At 46.5% G+C, this 12,614-nt stretch overlaps 1 protein-coding gene and 1 pseudogene across 2 annotated transcripts; one reads left to right on the top strand and one right to left on the bottom strand.

Moving 5' to 3' along the window:
- The first annotated feature begins 3,397 nt into the window (after nucleotides 1–3,397).
- Nucleotides 3,398–10,750, top strand: LOC306776291 (glomulin-like; annotated as a pseudogene). Its single transcript, XR_013773154.1, has 17 exons — nucleotides 3,398–3,439; nucleotides 3,777–3,902; nucleotides 6,626–6,736; nucleotides 6,815–6,923; nucleotides 7,503–7,752; nucleotides 7,979–8,069; nucleotides 8,148–8,302; nucleotides 8,397–8,450; nucleotides 8,535–8,565; nucleotides 8,645–8,734; nucleotides 9,009–9,050; nucleotides 9,146–9,219; nucleotides 9,631–9,715; nucleotides 9,859–9,968; nucleotides 10,100–10,392; nucleotides 10,475–10,569; nucleotides 10,648–10,750. The product of XR_013773154.1 is annotated as a glomulin-like (transcript).
- A 249-nt stretch (nucleotides 10,751–10,999) lies between these two features.
- On the bottom strand, nucleotides 11,000–12,295 carry cUnh1orf146 (chromosome Un C1orf146 homolog; the record flags this gene model as incomplete). Its single annotated transcript, XM_079267228.1, has 5 exons — nucleotides 11,000–11,107; nucleotides 11,212–11,290; nucleotides 11,396–11,567; nucleotides 11,769–11,862; nucleotides 12,230–12,295. The coding sequence occupies 5 exons, from the start codon at nucleotides 12,293–12,295 to the stop codon at nucleotides 11,000–11,002; spliced, it is 519 nt and encodes a 172-aa protein (XP_079123354.1).
- Between the last annotated feature and the right edge of the window lie 319 nt (nucleotides 12,296–12,614).

The following is a 12,614-nucleotide window of genomic DNA, read 5'->3' as shown; positions in this document are numbered from 1 at the left end:
ACTACACGCTGGTCCTTTAACCGTAAGGTTGGTGGTTCAATCCTCGGCTCCTGCTGATGCTCAACCCCAAATTGCAATGAAAGGTGTTCGTTGTTGAGCTCGTTCACATTAGTGAGAACATATATCGTGAAAGCTTTGAGGAGTGTGAGGACAGCATTCGGTCCCTCAGTTTCACATCCATGTCATGTCCTCGGGTTGAGCCAATTACCTCTCGGACCTCTTCCCACCACTCACCATTCAGGTAAACCTGAGAATAAACCGTGTCAGTGGTCAGTTTCCTGCTGTCACCGTCGAAAAGAAAACCATTAAAAACATGGAATTTATCCTCTAAATAACAATTTGCATTTGTTCTGACGACTGGACCAATATGTCCCGTAGACACATTAACGCTAAATTACCTTATTTAGAAACAAAACTCACTGCAGTTGCTGGATTGGTCCAAAACAAATCCAATAATGAACTCAAATCTGTGAATCTATCCAGCAAGTTCCACAAAGCTCAACTAATAATTTAACCTTTATTTATCATTTATACTTTGACGCTTGGTTCTTGCAGCAGTGCCCTATGACTCCACACTTATTTATTCATGACTTTGTACGACTGATTCTCTTTTTGAGCAGAACATCTAGTAGTGTAGTAACATTACATCCATTTATCTGACGCTTTTATCCAACGAGACTTCTAATAAGAGAACTCAACCGTGTGGATCCAACGCAAACATTGCAAGAAACATTTGCAAAAACAACCTCAAAAGAGATGCTGAACTGCTTCAAGTGCTCCATTTAGAATAACAACTAGAGAAAGATTCATTTTGGTGTGATATATTATTTAACGGGACACGTGCAGTCAGAACAGAGGAGTATTCAGTCTGCGGCTGAAGACGTGTTGAGTTCCTGCTGTCTTGATGTCAATGGAGAGCTCACGTTGCAGCAATGATCATAGTGATGAACTTCATTTACACAGCACTTTTCTTTCAACAAGTTACAACGTGCTTTTCAGAAAAAACACTGATATAACCCAACCACTTGATTGGTTCTTAGCAGTCATGACGTGTCCTTCCCTGATTCGTCGCGTGTCTATCACGTGACCCTCACCGGAAGCTCACAAACGACAACATTGAATACCGATCGCTTACCAGGTTCATTTAACACGGCACACTATACACAGTGACATCTTGAATGAAATTCTGTACCGTTTTTATAAGATATATATTATGGCATTTGTATGAAATTAATATGGCATAATATGCTCCGACATTTTTGTGAGATACTATATTATTTGTTATATGGCACACTGACATTTTCTTTGACAATGTTATGGCAAACTATACTGTATATTATTCTAAGATACTATATTACATGTTTTATGGCATCTATGGCTTTTTTATGAGATTTGTTTTACAAATTTATGATACTTGCTGTGACATTTTTATGATACACTATATTATGACTTTTTTTATGGCAAAGTATATCATCCATTTTTTATGACACACTTTTCTTTAAATTCTTATTGCACATTATGCTCTGACATTTTTCATGAAATACTTTATTTTTGAATCTCAAGGCCGGCTAACTAGCTTTACCTGGACAACAAAATATTTACTAAATTATTGATTTAATGTGTTCGATGATCGGCTGTATTTCAGCAATTTAAAGAGAAGACACAAATAATCTTCTAAACACACACTGATCCTCGACGTTATTCACGCTTGTGTTTCATGCACCCAGCGTCCACTGTCAACAGAAAACGTCATCAGCCAACAATTAAAAATGACAAAATCAGGGACAAACATGGAGTGAGCAGCGGTGTGCTGTGTTTGCCTCGTGGGGCTTTTGTCATAAGGCTTTCATCACACAGCAATACAGAGAGCAAACCTGAGCGGCAGATGTCGGCTAAATCCGACCGTTCAAACACGCGTCTCTCCCTATTCATCGAAAATCAGGACTTGAGCTGCTTCTCTACTGAAGCTGCAGCAGGAAGCCAGTGATTGTACTTCTATCATATTACACATGCACGCGAACGCGCCTTTGAAGCCTTTGTGCTTACAGAGAGGAGCAATATGTTGTCATCAGGCAATCATGGAGAGGCATTCCTAATCCTCCGTACAACAGGCTCCTCCATTTAATTAGGAATTAGAGAAGTCAGCACGAGCCACAGGTGCATTTATTTGTCTGTACTTTGGAATCACAATGAGGCTCAGAGCAGCGCTGCTCGTGTTATATGACTAAACAAACGTCTCCTCTGTCATGAAATCAAAATTCAGAGGAAGTACAAAACATATTCCCCAAAATCATACCATTGTAATGTGCACTAAGATGCCTTCCTGCTGTGTACTGTGCAGCAACATTCACTTGACAGTTACACAATCAGACATGATGTTCTCATACGGTCAACATCTTCTATCCCGATATAGCTCATATTATATCTCGATAATGATGTACATCACGTGATAGCTTGTTTTATGGTAATTCAATAAATGAACAGTCTATATGAAATAACCACATGGCTTCTTTACGCCTGTGTGAGTTATAATACTCGACAAAGGAACAGTATTTAGCATTTAGGATCTATTGGAATACAATATTAATATTATAATAATACAATAATAATTATATAAAATCAATATTTCCAGCTGTGTGCACTGACTATGTTTATATGCAATGCACACATCAAGAGTAATCCGATTAGTCTGATTCAGATACACCATCAGCAGGACTGTTGTCACGTCAGGTTTTACAGAGAAAGTTCAGTTTGTGTGTGTTTGTTATGATCGATTCAGCCGCCAGTGTGTTGCATGATATCTCAATATTCAACATTCAATATCATTCCAATGACACATGAGGAATTATCATCTTGAATTATCGCCCAGACCCAATTTCACGACAAGAGACAAAAGAACTTGCACGTCTATACAATTAACTCAAATATCAACACAACATTTTAATTTTCCCAAATAATCCAGCAAGTGGACAGTAGCTTGTGCCCGATAAGCACAAACAAAGTCAGAGGACAGGTTGACAAAGGTATTCACAGAGGGTCCCTGGTGTGGACATATCCGAGGTCCTTCCTCAGTGTGACCACTCAGCACTATTCCTTTCACACAACTGAACGTGTTCTTCAGCTCGATCCTTCCAGACTGTTCCACGTTTGCTGTGCTCTGGTTTAATCCTATTACATGTCAAGCACAAAGGGAGATAAGAGGTTTACGTTGTGGTTCCTTACAGACAGTCTCTCTCTCACTCTCTCTCTCTCTCGCATCACCAGGAGAGCTACACATTTGGTCCTTTAGATACTGGTGCTGACACCGGTTCTTATAGCTGCCAAAGGCATCTATTGTGGAGCCTTGAATAAAGACGTATTGATAAGAGGATTGCCTGCGAGGGCTGAGGAGACACTGATGGCGACTGAAGATCAGGTGAAGGACATAATCCACAGATGGGTAAGTCAACGATATTCTATCATTTTAATACAATGTCAGCTGAGGCAATCATCATCATCTTCCATAATGATGCCAGTGGGGGCGTGGCCTTCAACCGAAGGGAACCTTTGTGTGCACTTTTTAAGAAATCAATCAGATAACACGCCCACTTTGAGCTGCTGGCAGTCTGCATTGTACGCATGGCGTCCTCCTCATTCACTGACACGACTTATCAGAGTACAAAAAAAAAGAGAAGAATCGACTTCATTAAAGTATTCGTCTCTTGTGGTTTGTGCTGAGAATGAAACAAATCTGCCGACACCGGCGATAACTAACAGGTGTTCTGCCTCCGTTTTAGCAAAATACTCCAGAGGACGAGTTGAAGCCAGAGGACTACCAGCGGTTCAAGGAGTTGGGATCTGCCTGTCTCAGCCGGGGGGACGCTGCACAACTACTGGAATTCCTTCAGGATGACAAACACCAGGTAGTTCCACCGCCAGAGACGGGTCCGTTCCACCGGCTGTCCTTTCTACTCACACCTCACACGCTGTGACAGTGAGGTTCAGTGTTAAACTGTCATACAGCACGAAAAGCACACACAGTCACACCGCGGCCTCCTGAGCACATAAACCGTACAGTCACACATAAACCGTACGGCCACACATACACCGTACGGCCGCACATAAACCGTACGGCCGCACATAAACCGTACGGCCGCACATAAACCGTACGGCCGCACATAAACCGTACGGCCGCACATAAACCGTACGGCCGCACATAAACCGTACGGCCGCACATAAACCGTACGGCCGCACATAAACCGTACGGCCGCACATAAACCGTACGGCCACACATACACCGTATAGCCACACATACACCGTACAGTCACACATAAACCGTACGGCCGCACATAAACCGTACGGCCGCACATAAACCGTACGGCCGCACATAAACCGTACGGCCACACATAAACCGTACGGCCACACATACACCGTATAGCCACACATACACCGTACAGTCACACATAAACCGTACGGCCGCACATAAACCGTACGGCCGCACATACACCGTACGGCCACTAATAAACCGTACGGCCGCACATACACCGTACGGCCGCACATAAACCGTACGGCCGCACATACACCGTACGGCCGCACATAAACCGTACGGCCGCACATAAACCGTACGGCCGCACATAAACCGTACGGCCACTAATAAACCGTACGGCCGCACATACACCGTACGGCCGCACATACACCGTACGGCCGCACATAAACCGTACGGCCGCACATACACCGTACGGCCGCACATAAACCGTACGGCCACACATACACCGTACGGCCACACATACACCGTACGGCCACACATAAACCGTACGGCCACACATACACCGTACGGCCACACATAAACCGTACGGCCGCACATACACCGTACGGCCGCACATAAACCGTACGGCCGCACATAAACCGTACGGCCGCACATAAACCGTACGGCCGCACATAAACCGTACGGCCACTAATAAACCGTACGGCCGCACATAAACCGTACGGCCGCACATAAACCGTACGGCCACTAATAAACCGTACGGCCGCACATACACCGTACGGCCGCACATACACCGTACGGCCGCACATACACCGTACGGCCGCACATACACCGTACGGCCGCACATAAACCGTACGGCCGCACATACACCGTACGGCCACACATACACCGTACGGCCACACATACACCGTACGGCCACACATACACCGTACGGCCACACATACACCGTACGGCCACTAATAAACTGTACGGCCACACATACACCGTACGGCCACACATAAACCGTACGGCCACACATACACCGTACGGCCACACATACACCGTACGGCCACACATAAACCGTACGGCCACACATACACCGTACGGCCACTAATAAACTGTACGGCCACACATACACCGTACGGCCACTAATAAACTGTACGGCCACACATACACCGTACGGCCACACATAAACCGTACGGCCACACATACACCGTACGGCCACACATACACCGTACGGCCACACATAAACCGTACGGCCACACATACACCGTACGGCCACTAATAAACTGTACGGCCACACATACACCGTACGGCCACACATAAACCGTACGGCCGCACATACACCGTACGGCCGCACATAAACCGTACGGCCGCACATACACCGTACAGCCGCACATAAACCGTACGGCCGCACATACACCGTACGGCCGCACATAAACCGTACGGCCGCACATAAACCGTACGGCCGCACATAAACCGTACGGCCGCACATAAACCGTACGGCCACTAATAAACCGTACGGCCGCACATACACCGTACGGCCGCACATACACCGTACGGCCGCACATACACCGTACGGCCGCACATAAACCGTACGGCCGCACATAAACCGTACGGCCGCACATACACCGTACGGCCGCACATAAACCGTACGGCCGCACATAAACCGTACGGTCGCACATAAACCGTACGGTCGCACATAAACCGTACGGCCGCACATAAACCGTACGGTCGCACATAAACCGTACGGCCGCACATAAACCGTACGGCCGCACATACACCGTACGGCCGCACATAAACCGTACGGCCACTGAGGCGAACAGCAGCAGCCACTTCCCTGCTACCCAGCTTATTGCTGACTCTGGGTCTGCTGCCGACCTCTTGACCTGGAGGTGCGGGGAGGAAACAAGCAGATATTCAGTCAGATTCCTCGCTCCACTGGAAACCCTTTTTCGATACGGCACTCCTCTTAAGTGCCCTTGGTTTGTCCCTCATCTCTCCGCTCTTCACGCAGTCGTGTGCAGCGTATACTTTGAGAAGCTCGTGACGCTTCCGTACTCTTTCTGGGGCGGAAACAATCCCAAGAGGTTCAAATGATCGATGATCAGGTGAAGAGATCCCTGGCTGTGTCATGGAGGGAGATCAAACGACATGTCCATGATGTATGTTCTAATGAATGCAAGAAAAGTCAATATTAATAACTACGTTTACATTAATACATGTGTGATGTATTCATCTTAGCTTTGGTTTAAATTCTTTTTTGCTGTCAAGGATATTCATATTTTCCCTCGTACCAAATGACATCATACTTTCCAGGCACTTTTTTTTAGGAAATGACCGGTTAATTCCGGTGTAATCCACGATAAGGTAATAAACATGATGGTTGTCTCTTGCACTTAGGGGATCGTGAGGTGTATGGGATGCGTTCTCCTGGCGCCTCTTCTAAATGAAGTGGTTCAAAAGGAGAAGAGCCTCGACCGCTGCCAGGCGGCCATCACACATCTGACCAGGGTACAGGTTCATTCTATTCATCTAGAACGCGAGACGTGCCTCCTGCACACGAGATGTAAAGTCTAATCTGTTGTGCAGACTTGCAGGCCCGATGAACTCCTGCACAGCTTGCTGGAGCTGCTTGAAGACATCGATCCGGGGGCCATTTGTGAGACCGTCTTAGCCCTCGTTCCCCATCTTCAAACAGGTGACAGGACTCACGGTGCCATGCTGTTACTGTGCTCACGCATACTCAACCCTCAGGGACATAAAGCGCCGCATCAGCACGTCCTATGACACCTGGAACTCGTTATGCCAATAACCGTACTACTTAATACAAGGTCAAACATTACATTTGCTCATAATCAATGTGTGTGTGGGAGTCGAGGTACTCTGTAGCCAGTTTATCCGGTAGAGGAGAGGTGTTTCTGTTATTTTGCCTACCCTCCTTGATATAAATGGGGTTGACAAAATAATAGAAACACTAAGTACAATGCAAAACCATTCACCAGCAGATAAAAGTGCAGCCCCCAAAATGACTATAAAGTTCAATCAACAAGAAGCTTAATACAACCTTGATGAAGGGAGGTGTGGTTGCAGGACTTTGGTTTTACACTGCATTTGTTTTGTACTCCATAAACTGAGCAGAAGTCAAGACCCTCTTGGTGTATTCGTGGGCGGTTTACTGCTGATCAAACAGTTGTTTTTCTTTATAACGTGGGTTCTGTCTCCCCCTGCTGTGCATCAATGCAAACAACAACAACAACAACCTTGTGTGGCGGAGCAGTGCTGCTGCGGCTGGGTGACAGAAAGGCGGCCGGCGTGGGCTCGGCTCTGACCGGCCTGCAGAGGCAGCTGTCCCGGCTGCCCGTGCCTTACAGCCGGCAGCAGGAGGAGGCCGACGAGCACGGCCTGTGCCGCTGCTGCAGCGCCCTGGCCGGGTTCGCCGAGCCGTTCGTGGAGGAGGTGAAGGGGAGGAATGGAGAGCACGTGGCCACCGCTGAGGATGAGGAGCTGAGGACCGAGCTTCTCAAGTTGTAGGTTTTTGTCACTGTGTTTTGGTTGGCCTAAAGGCAGAGTGATGGGATGTTAATAGATTGTTGTTTGAGATCTTTTTACCGATGTTTTGGTGTATTTGTATTCTTTTTTCTTCAGTAAAGAAAGACTTAAGAACACCACTTCTCATTTTAGTACGTGGTTAAAATAAAAATGGTGGATGAGCACTCATGACATTTGTAAAAAAAAGGCTGTGATTTCCTGCAGCTGCATGAGGAGCTTGAGGGAGCCCTTGCTCGAGGCCGAACTGACCCGGGACAGAAGGTCCTCCCTGTGGCTCTTTGCGACAGAGATACTGGTGAGAGCGGTCAAAACATCAGCCGGTGTTCCAAACGTTCATTTGGTTTCTTAATGGTGCCACCGTGCATCACTGCAGGTCACGCTGCCTGCCATCCAAGAGTCTCTGCCTGAGCTGCTGTTCTTCAGCCCTCTGAAGAACAGCAGCAGTCAGTCCAAGGAGTCAAGAGCCTGTCTGGCTTACCTGCTGTTCGTCCAGCTCATCGGCATCCACAGCTTCCCGGCAGTATTCAGGTGAGCTGCTGCTGAATGCCATCACATTGACTGATGATGCACATTCACCGACGGTGCTAGTTTTTACTTAACGAGTGACATTGTACCGTTCCAGTCCTCTGTTTGTTCTTCAGTGCAACATGGACTACATCAATCAACTGCTCAGTAGGTACGCTGTCAGGTCCCACGTCAACTCTTTGTGTCATTTTAAAATGATTTCATTGTGTAATCTGTCATCTGCTTTCCTTGACAGCAAAAAGGAATCGCACTTGCTCAAAGGACTGGTAAGGCCACGCCGACGTGCAGAGTAAGAAAGCGGCGGTCGTGTTTTTTTGGGGGCATAATTGTGTGTTTTCCACACAGGCGCTGTATGCAAAGAGCTTGGAGAGTGTGCAGGACAACAGCCTCCCAGTGAGTCTGCTGGAACTGAAGAGCTTCTACAGCGTGCCACAGGTAAGACAAGCAAGCCACCAGCCTCCTAAAAGCAGCAACAAACGCACCATTAAAATGACCATTTTCTTCTGCAGGGGTCTGGTAGGATGTTCGACTGCACACTTACTTTGATGAGACATGAGACTGGTTGACGTTATTTAAACCGTAGATCTGTTGTAGGATTAAGCTTCTTGTTAAATCTGGTAATATTTTGAATAAAACACAACTAAGCCGGGATGCTGATGTACAGAAGTAGCTGATTGAAATGAATCTTGCTGTGCGCTGTCATTCACAGAATCTGAGGCAGGTTCTTACCGACTGCCCAATGCAGCATTTGGTGAGTAGAGTTATACGCTTGATGAGAAAGACGTATTCTACATCTGTTGGTGTGTAAAACGCACCATGTTGTTGCCTTGTCTCTTCTGTCCCCAGAGGGATTCCGGACTACAGGTTTTCCAACTCTTCATCGACAAATTAGACGATGAAGCGAAGCACAAGTTCTTCAGGTGAGAGGAGGAGGAGGGAGGAGAATACCGACCCAAACGCTTGTGTCAACAGCACAGACAGCGGATGCTTTTATACGGGTGCACGATCACTGTGGACTAGATCGCTGGAATACAATGTATTGCATATGATTTAAATTCACATGTGATTTTATTTCACTGTCAAATGTATTCAGAAGCGACTATAGATTTATGTTCATCTAATTCATACTGATAACTCATTTGAACATTACCCCTGGTTTAAACAGCTGTATGTTTACACCCATTTGAGGGCAGATCGATACATTTTATTCTGCTCCGCTGCTGCACGTGTTCATCTTTAACTGTATTTCAACTGATGTTGTTTCTCTTCGCTGTATTCTCGCTGCAGCGACATCTCATCTGAAGTCTATTAACTAAAGTCTTGTGTTGCAGGTGCATGTTAAAAACCAGCAACCATGCAGGAGTCGAGAGTTACATCGTAAAGAACATCAGGAGTCAAGTGGAATTTGCTATGAAGGTGAGATAAAGAGAAAAATCATGAATATACAACCTCTTTTGTACAGCTTTAGGAGGTCCTGCCTCTGTATTGGACCGTGGTCTTGATTGTGTTTGCGCTGGTGATTTTATCCTCACTTGTTAAATCTGTTACCTGTCCTCCAGCCGGGTGCTGCCAACAAAGGGTTCCTGGGGGCGGAGTTTCTCTCATTGCTGGGACTGGTGTTGAGTTTGCCAAAAGGTGCTCAGACAGATTTGCTTCACAGCATGGACAGGTCAGTCAAATGAGCAACAGTTGGACAGACAGGCCTGCTCCGACACGTTTGGGCCGATAGGTAACATACAACAGGTCTGTAGCTGTGAGAACTGGAGCCACTGAGCGATGCCCCGTCTGTTTGTCCATCAGGATAATGGAGAGTCTGAATCTCCTCCGCTACCTCCTCATCAGAGACAAAGAACTGAGGAGCGCTGTAAGTCTCACTTATTCAATGCCTCCACAGCTCTTCAGCCTGGTTAATGCACTAAGATGATGCTCTGCTCTCCCCCCCCCCCCACCTCCTCAGACAGATGTGTGGGAAGAGCTGAGCGGGATCAAAGAGGAATACCTGAAAATGCTGCGCGTGTGCATCGGCAGATCAAGAAGACACTACTCCTCTGAACTGAAGGCACTGAGGGGGGATCAAAAGCTGAGAGCAAAAGGTCGGCGTTAGCTGCTAATCTGTGCAACTAAACATTGAAATAACCTTTTCATGCTGTGAACTGTCTCCATTTTCCTCTCCAGAAGCCAGAGAGGCTGCCAGATCCACCAGAGTATTAAAAAGCATGGCGGTGACGCATGAGGAAGTGTCCGATATGTCCCCAGAGGTCCAGCACCAGGTGAAGACACTTCCTCTCCTTTGAATTGGCGTTTGGATTTTAGGATCAGCAAGCTGACTGTAGCCATGTGCCCCACAGGTGCTGCAGAGTGCTTTGGTGACCTTTGACCTGATGGAGAGCCTTATAGTGCGTATCGAGGAGATCACGGAGGAAAAGCGGAAGAACTGAATCCAGGTGTCACTTCAGACTGCCGGGATATTTTCAAACACAGTTTTATTTCTGTTTGACTGAAAAAACATGCAGGACAAAAAACAAACGATACATTTTTTATGAAACAATGTAAAAGAAAAATAGAACAAACTGTGCTGATATATTGAAACATATTTTTAAATTTGCTTTTGCATATTTACCAAGTAACACTTGTACTTTAGCATCAAATAAAACAACAGACGTGTTAATTGTGTGAACATGCTGGATCACACGCTGAGCTTCAGAGAATGTCTCTCAGCATCTCCCACACTGGACTGCTTTCGATGACGTGAGCCCGAGCCAGAGACATCCGATCGCGGATACGGTCTACATGCGGCTTACTGGTAGCCTGCAGACAGAGGAGCCGCGGCTAACTTCACAGTCTCACGAGGGAACAGCAGCATGTCTCGATTATCATCAAGCGCCACCACATAACTCTGCCTGTATCTTTACCTTGGCAATAGTCAACATTCCTTTCACAAGCTCTGCGTTGTTTCGCACAGGGAGGATCCTGAGACTGCTGCCAAAGAATCTGAAAAATAAAAACAATATGAATCTCAGTATCATAATGTTACCATAACAATATTAACAAAACAAGAGGGTCACACTCTGCCAGGTTGAGAACTTGCGGAAGTACCTGTGTTGAATCACCGATAAGACTTCCAATTCCTTTTTCCCATTAAAGGGCGCATACAGGAGCAGGAAGCTGTTCCTGTGTACTTGCATAAAAGTCTTTATCCTCTCAATGAGTCCGGACTCCTCAAAATGCTCCAGGAGGTCTTGGGGGTCAACCAACAGAAATGCAGTGCCTAGACAAATAAGTTACAAGCGGTCCACCTTATTCCCCTAAACACAACATATTACTTGTTGACTGTGAGGCACTGTTGTTGCAGTTGTGGTGCGCTTTATAGATCAGGTAAGGGTCCAATAGCAGCCCATGGAGGCGCTGCTGTGTGTGTGTGTGAGAGCAGAGCTCATGTTGTAACGTGGTTGTCTAACAGCAGCTGTACCTGACAGAGGGAAAATAAAGGCTCCAGACTCAATGCTGTCTGAAAAGCGGATTCGGTGCTGCTGTGCGCTTAACATCCTGTTTGTGTCATGGTTCTGAAAAACAAATAAAGATAATTAGACAAAGTTGAACGAATAACGTTTCACTCCGTTATTCGAGCGCACACTTAGCGTGTAGTTGTGTTCTAGCTTTAAGCTAGCTAAATTAGATAGCTAGCACACCAAGGTCGGGAAGTAGCATCAGCGGCCCGACTGCTGGTGACACGTGCAGGTGGCTGCTGGGTTTGATTCAATGGCAGACAAAACAAACAAACATTGGTAATCTATTGAGTGGCTGCTACATTTTCCAACTGCCACAAAAAAGGGAGTTTCTAACTCTATAGCAAACCCATATGTCATAGTCTTCACACCTGAGAGCAATCTCCAACTGTGTGACAGCTGAAGAGTGAACCTGAACACCTACCTGCAGAGACGAGCTCACTATGATCGTTGTTTTCCACTGAGGACTCGTTTCTGCGTGTGACGCCATCATCGGCTCACTAAGAGTGCACTGCTGGTAATGAGACCCACTAACTTATTTTTTTGGCGGAGGGCTCGGTGAATTAATCGTCGTCGCGGTACATTCGCACGAGACAGCCGCCTCTGTATCTTGAACGCAGCACGAGCGCCAGTTGTAACGCGAGCATGAAGCCACGAGAGGGCGCTGCGGTTCTATCTGACAACACTTCCTGGCTTCGCCAACGTTTAATGTCTAAAACCGGAGTAAACTAACAAAGCAATGTGCAAAAAATACAATGGACTGGAATGCACTTTGTATTTTTTGGGGTTGATATTATTTTGCGGTGGAC

The sequence above is a fragment of the Melanostigma gelatinosum genome (genome assembly GCF_949748355.1).
Source record: "Melanostigma gelatinosum genome assembly, chromosome: 4".
Lineage (NCBI taxonomy): Eukaryota > Metazoa > Chordata > Actinopteri > Perciformes > Zoarcidae > Melanostigma > Melanostigma gelatinosum.
This window is presented reverse-complemented; position numbering and strand designations above follow the sequence as displayed.